The 12267-nt window shown below is 49.6% G+C and overlaps 1 protein-coding gene across 1 annotated transcript in view; it reads right to left on the bottom strand.

Annotated features, from left to right (window-relative positions):
• Window positions 1-5342: 5342 nt before the first annotated feature.
• Window positions 5343-12267, bottom strand: part of SCN5A (sodium voltage-gated channel alpha subunit 5) — a 106906-nt gene continuing 99981 nt past the window's right edge. The window contains exons 27-28 of the mRNA XM_059939409.1: window positions 11747-12017; window positions 5343-8404 (exon numbers count right to left, since the gene is read on the bottom strand). Coding sequence (XP_059795392.1) covers window positions 7164-8404; window positions 11747-12017 — 1512 coding nt within the window. The 3' untranslated portion in view covers window positions 5343-7163. The remainder of the gene's footprint in view (window positions 8405-11746; window positions 12018-12267) is intronic.

Below are 12267 nucleotides of genomic sequence, written 5' to 3'. Positions count from 1 at the left end.
CCGTCAAGGCTGAGGCGGAAGAGCGGCTGGCACAGGGCAGGGAGCAGCCAGGGCCCTGGCCCCAGGGTGAGAGCTGACGTCTGTGCAGGAGCATCTCTCTCCCTGCCAAGGGCTGAGATCCTGAGCTGCATGCCTTCCTTCTGACACAGGAGCCGGCATCCGTCCCTCACGGAACCTGGACCCCAGCCTCACCCCAGAGTGGCCGGGTGACAGCTGTGGCGGTGTGGTGACCGCAAGGGCCTCTCTTGCCTCCCTCCAGATGCGCCTGACACCTCCCAGGCCAATATTTTATATTGGGGGTATAGTTGATTTACAATGTTGTGTTAGTTTATTGTCAGTTTCAGGTGTACCGCAAAGTGATTCAGTTATACATATACATATATCCATTCTTTTCCAGGTTCTTTTCCCATATAGGTTATTACAGAGTATTGAGTAGAGTTCCCTGTGCTATAAAGTAGTCCTTGTTGATTAACTATTTTATATATATTAGTGTGTATATGTCAATCCCAACTTCCTAATTTATTACCCCCACTACCTTTCCCCTTTGGCAAACATAAGTTTGTTTTTTTTATGTCTGAGTCTGTTTCTGTTTTGTAAATAAGTTCATTTGTATCAATTTTCAGATTCCACATATAAGTGATATCATATAATATTTGTCTTTCTCTGTCTGACTTACTTCACTTAGTATGATCATCTCTAGGTCCATCCATGTTGCTACAAAAGGCATTATTTCATTGTGTTTTATGGCTGAGTAATATTCCATTGTATATATACACCACATCTTCTTAATCCATTCCTCTGTTGATGGACATTTAGGTTGCTTCCATGTGTTAACTATTGTAAACAGTGCTGCTGTGAACACTGGGGTGCACGTATCTTTTTGAATTATGGTTTTCTCTGGGTATATGCCCATGAGTGGGATTGCTGGATCATATGGTAATTCTATTTTTAATTTTTTAAGGAACCTTCATACTGTTCTCCACAGTGGCTGTTACGAATTTATATTCCCAACAATCAGTGTATAGGGGTTCCCTTTTCTCCACACCCTCTCCAGCATTTATTCTTTTTAGACTTTTTAATGATGGCCATTCTGACCCGTGTGAGGTGATACCTCATTGTAGTTTTGATTTGCATTTCTCTAAAAATTACCAATGTTGAGCACCTTTTCATGTGCGTTTTGGCTATCTGAATGTCTTCTTTGGAGAAATGTCTATTTAGATTTTCTGCCCGTTTTTTGATTGGCTTTTTGTTTTTTTGATATTGAGCTGCATAAACTCTTTGTATATTTTGGAGATTAATCCCTTGGTCGCATCATTTGCAAATATTTTCTCTCATTCTCTGGGTTGTCTTTTTGTTTTATTTATGGTTTCCTTTGCTGTGCAAAAGCTTTTGAGTTTAATTGGGTCCCATTTGTTTATTTTTGTTTTTATTTTCGTTACTCTTGGAGGTGGATCCAAAAAGATACTGCTGCAAGTTATGTCAATGAGTGTTCTGCCTATGTTTTCTTCTAAGAGTTTTATGGTATCCAGTCTTACATTTAGGTATTTAATCCATTTTGAGTTTATTTGTGTTTGATGTTAGAGAATGTTCTAATTTTATTCTTTTACATGTAGCTGTCCAGTTTTCCCAGCACTTATTGAAGAGACTGTTTTTTCTCCATTGTATATTCCTGCCTCCTTTGTCATAGATTAATTAACCACAGGTGTGTGGGCTTATTTCTGGGCTTTCTGTCCTGTACCATTGATCTATATTTCTATTTTTGTGCCAGTATCATACTGTTTTGATTACTGTAGCTTTGTAGTATAGTCTGAAATCAGGGAGCCTGATCCCTCCAGCTCTGTTTTTCTTTTTCAAGATTGCTTTGGCAATGTTTTGTGTTTCCATACAAGTTTTAAGATATTTTGTTCTAGATCTGCAAAAAATGCCATTGGTAATTTGCTAAGAATTGCATTGAATCTGTAGATTGCCTTGGGTAGTGTAGTCATTTTGACAATATTTAGTCTTCCAATCCAAGGACATGGTATATCTTTCCATCTGTTTGTGTCATCTTTGATTTCTTTCATCAGTGTCTTACAGTTTTTGGAGTATGGGTCTTCTCCTCCTTAGGTAGGTTTATTCCTAGATATTTTATTCTTTTTGATGTGATGGTAAGTGGGATTGTTTCCTTAATTTCTCTTTCTGATCTTTCATTCGTAGTGTATAGAAATGCAACAGATTTCTGTGTATTAATTTTGTATCCTGCAACTTTACTGAATTCATTGATGAGCTCTAGTAGTGTTCTGGTAGCATCTTTAGGATTTTCTATGTACAGTATCATGTCATCTGCAAACAGTAAGTTTTACTTCTCCTTTTGCAATTTGAATTCCTTTTATTTCTTTTTCTTCTCTGATTGCTGTGTCTAGGACTTCCAAAACTACGTTGAATAAAAGTGGCAAGAGTGGACATCCTTGTCTTGTTCCTTATCTTGGAGGAAATGCTTTCAGCTTTTCACTATTGGGTATGATGTTAGCTGTGGGTTTGTCATATATGGCGTTTATTATGTTGAGGTAAGTTCCCTCTAGGCCCACTTTCTGGAGAGTTTTTATCATAAATGGGAGTTGAATTTTGTCAAAAGCATTTTCTGCATCTGTTGAGATGATCATACAGTTTTTGTTCTTCAATTTGTTGATGTAGTGTATCACACTGATTGATTTGTGGATATTGAAAAATCCTCACATTCCTGGGATAAATCCCACTTGATCATGGTGTATGATCCTTTTAATGTATTGCTGGATTGGTTTGCTAGTGTTTTGTTAAGGAGTTTTGCAAGCAGCTGTGGGCTCAGGAAGACTTTAAGCAGCCTGTCTGCTGATGGGTGGGGCTGTATTCCCGCCCTGTTGGTTGTTTGGTCTCAGCACTGGAGCCTGCAGGCTGTTGGGTGGGGCCAGGTCTTGGTGACAAAATGGCGGCCTCTGGGAGAGCTCACACCAATGAATACTCCCAATACCTCCTCCACCAGTGTCTTTGTCCCCAGAGTGAGCCACAGGTACTCCCGCCTCCCCAGGAGACCCTCCAAGTCCATCAGGTAGGTCTGGCCCAGGCTTCTATGAAGTCACTGCTTTTTTCCTTGGGTCCCAGTGTGCATGAGACCTTGTGTACATTCTCCAAGAGTGGAGTGTCTGTTTCCCCTGGTTCTGTGGAGTTCCTGCAATCAGGTCCTGCTGGCCTTCTAAGCCAAATGCTCTGGGGACCTGACATGGGGCTTAGAACTCTCACTCCTGTGGGAGAACCACTGCGATATAATTATTTTCCAGTTTGTGGGCCACCCACCCCGCGGGTATGGGATTTCATTGTATTGTGAATGCGCCTCTTCTACCATCTCGTTGTGGCTTCTTCTTTGTCTTTGGATGTAGCGTATCTTTTTGATAGGTTCCAGTCTTTCTTGTCAATGGTTGTTCAGCAGCTAATTGTGATTTTGGTGCTTTCGTGCGAGGTGGTGAGCTGAAGTCCTTCTACTCCATTGTCTTGTCTCACATACCTCTCCTCATGTTGTTTTCACTCTTTTTGCTGGAATTTCTAATACAAAATATATTTTCTTTCACCACCCAGTGTACATACAGGCACTCACCCAAGTTTTCTATGTATATCTGAAACAATAGCTTCACAAAACAACACTTATCCTAAGCACATAGCATCCACTGCTATTTTAAATTCTGATATCATTTTTAGAGAAGCTGGTCGTGGCCCACTACACTGGGACATGGTCTGCCCTTTGAAATGCCCTGGTCTGGTTGGGGAGACAATTAAACAAGTGTCACAGGAGGTTAAAGTGGACTGTCTCTGCCCCTGTTTTGACCAAGGGACCAATACCAAGGGTTTCAGGATGCCAAATCATGTGTCTTTTGTATGCAGATGGCTTACAAGGGAAATGGAGCCAGACATGGGGACCCCATAGTCACATCAAGGATAGGAAAAGGGGTCCAAGGGAACCTGTTGTGAATGGGTTTCTTGCAGAGAACTGTCATGAGTTGTTTCCAGGACCCTGTGGCCTTCTTCTGGGGGATGGCCTGTGTGTGGAGGGTGCCACCTTCTAACCCAGGCCTGCCGAGGGGGGCTTCCTGGGCCTTCTTGGAGAGCTTTGACACGGAGGACTGGGCCTTACTGGGCCTGAGAAAGCTCAAATGGACCAGCCCTGGGACCTGGAGGGAGGGTTGTGGGCCAGCTGCTCTGGTGGTGGCCTTGGAGCACACTGCTGCCGGGGCCTGGCCGCAGGCCAGTGTGGGTGGGGCAAGTGTGCTTAGTGCTTCCTGAGGACCAGAGGCAGCAGGCAGAGAGGGCCTGTGTGAGCCTCCACGGCAGGGCTACCGGGAGGGTCCAGGGGCTTGGCAGGAAGAGGCTGGGAGTAGACTCACAGGTGCCCACAGGCAAAGGAGGGGTCACGGGACACCCAGAAGGGTGCATTCCTAGGGCTGAGGAGAGACTACAGGGAGAAGGCCCAGTAGGGAGTCTCCAGAAAGCCAGAAGATGCCCATATGAGAGTCCCCTCTAGCCGTCCAGCCACCCCATCTCCGACTGTCATAGGACTGGACACTCTCAGGATGAGACTAAGATGGCATTTACAACAGAGTGGCTGAAGGCTGCTGTTTCACCCAAGACTGAGTGGAAAAGCCCCAGCATTGGCCTGGTTTTTGCCTGGGGCCAGGGAAGATTGTCTCCACTGAATAAAGCTGAAAGGGACAGGAAGAGGCAAAAATAAAGGCTGGATTTGATGACGCTGGGGGTCACCTTTGTTTACATACCGGCTTTGCGGGTATCTGCAAAAAAAAAAAAAAAAAAGTATGTGTATATATATATATAACTGAACCACTTTGCTGTATACCAGAAACTAACACAATATTGTAAATTTGTAAATCAACTATGCTTCAATTAAAAAAAAATAGAACAGAGTCCAGGCCAGGTTATGTAAGCCATTTATTGGTTTGTTTTAAAAATATGTATCTTATTTACGCACAAAGTTTGGTGAGAAGTGCTTGGGTAGTTCAGACAACGGCTGGCACTTGGTGCAGCCGGCGTCGTCTGTCAGCGGCTGGCCCCAGGCACCTGCCTCAGGCTCCCGGGCTGTCCCCACACACAAAACCCCAGTTGCCTTCCGGTCAGCTGGGCCTGCAGGCCGGCCGGCCTCCCAGCCTCATCCCTGTCCATGCAGCAGGCTCTGGGTGTCAGGTGCCAGGGAGGGCACACACCTCTCCAAGCCTTAAGAGCACAGCACAGAGAGCTACAAAAATAAGATTTCCACTCAGAGAAGTGTCGCTGGGACAGTTAAAAACCACATCCCACACTGGACTCAAAGGGAACATGGGAGAAGAGAAATCACTGGGGTGGAAGGGGGTGGAGGCTGGGGCTGCCACCAAGGGAACTCAGGTGACAAGAAGAAACATAATACTTGTCTCGCCGGCAGTGTCCCCTTAGCTCCCCACGGCCAGCTCCCTGACGGCTCGGCGAGGTAGGTTAGGACAGCCAGCTTCTGGCTTCCCAGGCTGCCCTGAGAGGCGGCCTGAGAGGTGGCCACCAGGTGGAGGGCGGCTTTGCTGGAGAGCGGATTTGGGCAGCTGAGCCCCTGCCTGCACAGGCTCCACCAGCCACCACTGTCACTCTCAGGGTGACAGTTTTCTACATTAAAAGATTTGCATATGCTAAGTAGGATTGTCAGCAGCTGAAGAGGCCCTGGGGGGGATAATTGGACTAGAAAAAGTATTTTTCCCTGAAAAGGCCTGCTCACAAGACCTATGGGCAGCCTGGACACTGCCAGGAGGTCCTGCATGCGGGTGCCACCAGGACCCTGGGCTGAGCGGGAGGGGCTGGTCCAGGGTCACACTACTCCCTTTCCCAGGGGGCCTGGGGTCCATTCCCCTCCCAGGGCACAGGGACTGGGCCTGAGCCTCCTGAGGCCCCTTCTCTGCACAGGGCCCAAACGGCCCTCCCCACTCCCATGCCACTGCATCTGGAGAGGAGCTGGAGGCCACACGGGCATCCCCTCACCCCTGGGCAGAGGCAGAAAGGTCCGGAGAGGGAGCCTGGGTGATGACAACAGACTCCCTTCTCCACATGGGCCGGGGGCCCCCGCTCTGAGGGCTGTTGAGTTTCTCAGCCCTAACCCCACGGGCTCAGCCTTCTCTTCCTCGCCTGTGGGGCAGGGCCGGCCAGGCTGGGCAGCAAGGACAAGCTGGGTGGCAGGAAGTGAGTGGGGCTCCTCCCTCAGGCCCTTCGTTTAACGTTAATATTCTATCAGAGGCCACGCTCTCCAGGGAAGAAAGGCAACGTCAGTGCCGAGGACCAGCCCTGGGACCCGGGTCACTCTCTTCTGGAAGCTTGTTGTATTTGTAGAACTGACCCCAGGGTGGCCTGCATAAAAATACACGGGGAAAATGGAACCTTGGGGACAATGGAAGGCCAGGATGAGCCCCGGCTGACAAGAATCCCACCCATGGGGGCCGGGAGGAAAGGCCTGTCTCCCTTAGGCTAGGGCAGAAGAGGCTGCCTGATGCTCACCTCGGGGAGCCCGGGCCACACGTGGCCTCTGTCTGGCCTCTGTGTGTATGAGAGTGTGCACACGCATGAAGGGGAAGGGGTTCAGCCCTCTTGGCACCTTAGCCCAACCCCTGGGCAGTGAAGGCCTGTGGGACCCACACTGGATTTCACTTTTGCTTTGACAACAGAGTCCCAGCAGCTCCATAGACACTCCTGTTCAGAGTTAAGAAGAGGCGGCGGGAATTGCTGCCGATCCGTCCATGAAAAAAAGTTAGTTCTTTGTTCAAGTAAAAAAATATCAAATATAATAAATTTATGAAAGCCTGTTCACAATACATACAGTCTCAGTTTTGTATTTTGTCTCAGCAGCTGGGATGGAGTTGCTTGTCAGAGCCCCGGGGTGTTGCCTGACCAGACCCTTCCGCCAGGACTGGTACACTTGGGGCCTCTAGGGACAGGCCACCCCGAACGGCTGGCTTAGCCAAATGCTTCCAGCCGTCAGCATGGTGCACAGGACTCTGCCTTGTCGGTCCACTGGGACGAGGCTCATCTCTCATTCCTGAAGCCCAAAGCAAGGACAGATGGCCCACTGGCTGCTGGTCTGGGGCTGCATTCGGGTTTGCCATGATGCTGTGCACTGGCCCACCGGGACCCACTCACACGACAGATTCACGGTCCCTGTCTGGGGACGGAGCGATGTCCGCGAGATCCTCGCTGGGGCTGTAGTCAGATGCCCGCGCCTGGGGGTTATCGCTGGTGGCCTTGGTGACGCTGTCGTAGGAGGGTGGGAAGGACGTGGAGGAGATGGAGGAGCTGGAGGGCGGGACAAGGCGCTGGGAGAAGTTCTCGTTCATCATGTAGGCGATGAGGCCCTCCTGCTCGGGGGCATCCTCTTCGGAGAGGCCGCTGCCGCCCGCCTGCTGGCGGAAGAGGAAGGAGGCGTGCTTCATGGAGCGCTGCAGCAGGTGCCTGCGGAAGGCCCGCTGGATGATCGAGGCCGACACCTCCTCGTGCTTGCGCCGGAGTGTGGTGGTGATGGGCTCGTATGAGATCTTGGACGGGTTGGCCGCCATGAACTTCTCCTCCATTTGGATCTTCAGGGCGTCCATCTCCCCAGACTCACCCAGGACCCTCTTGGTGAAGGCAAAGAGGATGTCCATGCAGTGGATACGGTCCCCGCTCACCATGGGCAGGTCCATATTGATGAGGCTTATCTGGTTGGGCTTGGCGATTCGGAGCGGCTCAGACAGTGCGTCAGCAAAGTCGGACAGGGCCGAATACTCAATGAACTGGGTGGCCTCCGGGTCAAACTTCTCCCAGATCTCATAGAACATGTCGAAGTCGTCCTCGCTCAGGGGCTCCGTGCTCTCCTCCGTGGCCACACTGAAGTTCTCCAGGATGATGGCGATGTACATGTTGACCACGATGAGGAAGGAGATGATGATGTAGGTGGTGAAGAAGAGGATGCCCACGGCGGGGCTCCCGCAGTTCCCCCGGGAGCCGTTGCTATTGGGCAGGTTGGGGTCGCAGTAGGGAGGCCCCGTGTTGAGGATGGGGCTGAGGAGCCCGTCCCAGCCTGCTGACGTGGTGATCTGGAAGAGGCACAGCATGCTATTGGCGAAGGTCTGGAAGTTGAACATGTCATCAATGCCAGCCTCCCACTTGACGTAGGCGAAGTTGGCCATGCCGAAGATGGAGTAGATGAACATGACCAGGAAGAGCAGCAGCCCAATGTTGAAGAGGGCGGGCAGGGACATCATGAGCGCGAAGAGCAATGTGCGGATGCCCTTGGCCCCGCGGATCAGCCTGAGGATGCGGCCGATCCGGGCCAGGCGGATGACTCGGAAGAGCGTTGGGGAGAAGAAGTACTTCTGGATGATGTCTGAGAGCACGGTGCCTGTGGGAAACAATGCAGACTGTGGCCACCGGTGGCATTGCTGTCCTTCCTCCAGCCCAGCATCGCTGGGAGGGGTCTCTGTACAGTGAGGAGCCAGGGAGCGGAGGCCTGGGTCACCTGGGGCCTGAAAGGACCCTGCCTCCACCCACCTCTTTGAGTCTCCATTGCTGCATCTATGGTCCAGAAAAGGAGGACCCACAGTACCTGCATCTTTTGCAAAGTGCCTTCTTAGCCCTCCGTTCCTTAGTCTCCTGAGAATACCTGCAGAGCCGTACCAGGCCCATCTTCCAGATCTTGGGTTCTGAGGCCTCAGGGGACTTTCTCAGCATCTTGGTGGCCCACCTTGGACCAGAACTCGGGAACTTTTAGCTCCTTGCTACTCAAAGTGTGGTCCAAGGACCAGAAGCCTGATCTCCTGGGCGTTTATCAGAAATGCAGAATCTCAGCTCTGCCCCAGATGCGCTGCGTTTTAACAAGCCCAGGTGGTTTGTGTGCACACTGAAATACAAGAGGCACTGGCCAGGCAGTCGGCCCACTCCCCGCGCCTCGCTTGTCTCATCTCAGCCTCTCTGAGGTGCTTCCTATGACCCTCCCAACTCTGCTAGCTGCCAGGCCTGCCCACCCATCTCTACTGACTACTCTGGATTTGGAGTTTCAAGAAGCAGGGATGTAAGTTATAGGAGAAAGAGTGGAATACACTTGCCTCGTATTGGCCCAAGTGACCTTTCCAGACTCCTCATATGATAATAATGTCACCAGCTGACATGTGTCCAGTGTTCACTGTCAGTAGGGCACTGGGCTGAGCAATTCATACCCATCCATTTAGCCCTTCCAACAGAAGAAAGGGCTTACCCTAGGAGGTAAGCTGATACCATCATCCTCATTTTCCGGAAGAGGAAACTTATCCAAGTTACCACCTAGTCAGTGAGAAGCTGCGATTTGACTCAGACACTCTGGCTCCAAGTCGACCTGTTAACTGTGCCTCTCTGGTACATAAGCTTTGGGATCAGTAGGTGTTCCTGAGTACAGACTGCACCTCCTGGAATCTCTGAGACTGTGCCTCAAGGGCTCTGTTCCTGCTCCTGACACCCGTATTCTCTAAAGCTTCTCTCCAGTCCCACCAGGCACAATCTCGCCCTCACCCCTGCCTGGGACCTCTCGGAGCATTTCCTGACCTAATTTCCAGCTTCTAACCATCTGCCCATGACTGCAGCCATAGAAGCCCCTGCTTTTGCCTCTGAGTCACTGAAGGCAGGGTCTGAACATGGCAGAAAGATGAAAGCCAGTCACCCCAAGGCAGAGGTCTGTGGAGGCAGGGTCAAGACTGGGCCCTGGGGCTTCCCTGGTGGTGCAGTGGTTGAGAATCTGCCTGCCAATGCAGGGGTCACGGGTTCGAGCCCTGGTCTGGGAAGATCCCACATGCCGCGGAGCAACTGGGCCCGTGAGCCACAACTACTGAGCCTGCACGTCTGGAGCCTGTGCTCCGCAACAAGAGAGGCCGCGATAGTGAGAGGCCCGCACACCGCGATGAAGAGTGGCCCCCGCTTGCTGCAACTAGGGAAAGCCCTCGCACAGAAACGAAGACCCAACACAGCCATAAATAAATAAATTTAAAAAAAAAAAAAAAGACTGGGCCCTGAACACAAGTGACAAAAGAAAAAAAATATTGATAAATTGGACTTAAAAATAAAAGCTTTGTGCTTCAAGAGACAACAACCAAGAAAGTGAAAAGACAACCTACAGAATGGGAGAAAATATTTGCAAATCATATATCTGATAAGGGACTGGCCTCCAGAATATATAAAGAATTCTTACAACTCAATAAAAACATAAATAAGTCAATTAAAAAATTAAGCAAAGGATTTGAAGACATTCCTCCAAGACATTTCTCTTATTATGTACCAAGATATACCAAGGAAAATGACCAATAAACACATAAAAAGATGTTCATCGTCATTAGTCATCAAGGAAATGCAAACCAAAACCTCAATAAGATATCACTTCATACCCACTAGCGTGGCTATAATTAAAAAATAAAGAAAATGACAAGTGTTGGTAAGGATGTGGAGTAATTGGAACCCTCATACATTGAGGATGGGAATGTAAAATGGCGCAGCCACTTTGGAAAACAGTTTGGCAGTCCCTCAAAATTTTAGATTAGTGGTTGCCAAGGGGCTGGGGAGAGGGAAAATGGGAACTGATCGCTAAATGGGTACAGAGTCTCTTTTGGGGATGAGGAAAATATTCTAAAATTAGAGTGTGATGATGGTTGCACAGCTATGTGAATATACTAAAAAGTACTGAAGTGTACACTTGAAAGGGTGGATTTTATGTTATGTAAATTATATCTCAATAAAACTGTTATTAAAAAAAGAACTTGGGCTCTGAGGTTAAACAGATATGGGCATGTGCTATGGTCTGAATGTTTCTGTCTCCCCCTAAATTCATATGTTGAAATCCCAACTCTCAAAGATGATGGTATTAGAAGGTGGGACCTTGGGAGGTGCTTAAGTCATGAGGGTGGAGCCCACATAAATGGGATTAGTGCCCTTATAAAAGAGGCTCATGGAGCTCCCTAGCCCCTTCCACTTTGTAAGGACATGACAAGAAGGTGCAGGTTATGAACCAGGAAAAGGACCCTCACCAGAAAACATGATTATGCTGGTGCCTTAATCTTGGACTTCCAGCATCCAGAACTGTGAGAAGTAAATTTCTGTTGTTTATAAATTACCCAGTCTGGTATTTTGTTATAGCAGACTGAGTAGACTGTGTATGAATCCTGTCTCTGCTTCTCCCTAGTTGTATGATTTCCCTGCGTCAGTGCTGACTTTATAAGGTAAACTACATGAGGCAGGTGATCTCTGAAGGAGCCTGGCACATACCTGGGTGGCTAGACTCCAGAATTTTCCATCTCTAGGGATAACTTCTACTTTAGAGGGCCACCTGCCTCCCGACTCTGGAACCTCTTCCTCCTTCAGCCTAAGGGGCAGGCTTCCCTTGGGAAGGCAGGAAATCCCCCACAGGTCCCATTCCCTTTCCCAGACTCATCCTTGAAGCTCTCCAAACAGAGAGCTGTGTTCCAGGGTTCCAGGGAGGGTGGGGCCAGGAGGGGGTGCTGGGTCCTCTACCAGGTTGGCCCCTTGGCCTGATTGGGCCCTCCCAGATGTGTGTGTGAGTGTGTGTGTGTGTGTGTGTATGAGATGGGGGGAGAGGCAAGGAATGTAGAGAGAAAAGAATGCAGGAGCCTGGTGTACTTGTTATTAAGTACAGATCCAGGGCTGGAGGAGAGGGAAAGGCCTAGCCTGGGGAGGGCTTTTCTGCCCAGCTGACTTGCATACCCACCCACGATGGAGAGGATGACAACCACGAAGTCAAAGATGTTCCAGCTGTTGGTGAAGTAATAGTGGCGCAGGGCAGCCATCTTGATGATACATTCGCCTGTGAAGATGGCTACGAAGAGCAGGTTGATCTTGGTCAAGATGTTGACCTTCTCAGGGCTCTGGTCATCTGTCTCCACCATCATAGTCACCATGTTCAAGCAGATGAGAAACATGATGGTGACATCGAAGGCCTGCTTGGTCACAATGTCGAATATGAAGCCTTGGTACTTGTTCTGAAAGGAGGGGCAAAGGACGGGCTCAGTAGGGGCCTCAGACAGGCTAGCACGCCCCCATTGCTGTCTCTCAGCCCAAGCCACCTACCCTCCTACTTCACTCTCTTGGGGGAGGCCAATGCCCCCAGACAGTCACGGGAAGAGGAAGAAGTCAGGATGCTGGCCAGCCTGGCTCTCCTGCTGAAAGCTCCCTGGGCTTCCAGGCCCAGCCCTAGGCTCTCTCTTCCCTGAGACCATCTCTGATGGCTCT

This window comes from Balaenoptera ricei, chromosome 11 (assembly GCF_028023285.1).
Source record: "Balaenoptera ricei isolate mBalRic1 chromosome 11, mBalRic1.hap2, whole genome shotgun sequence".
Lineage (NCBI taxonomy): Eukaryota > Metazoa > Chordata > Mammalia > Artiodactyla > Balaenopteridae > Balaenoptera > Balaenoptera ricei.
Note: the sequence above shows the minus strand (reverse complement) of the source record. Positions and strands in the feature narration are given on the sequence as shown.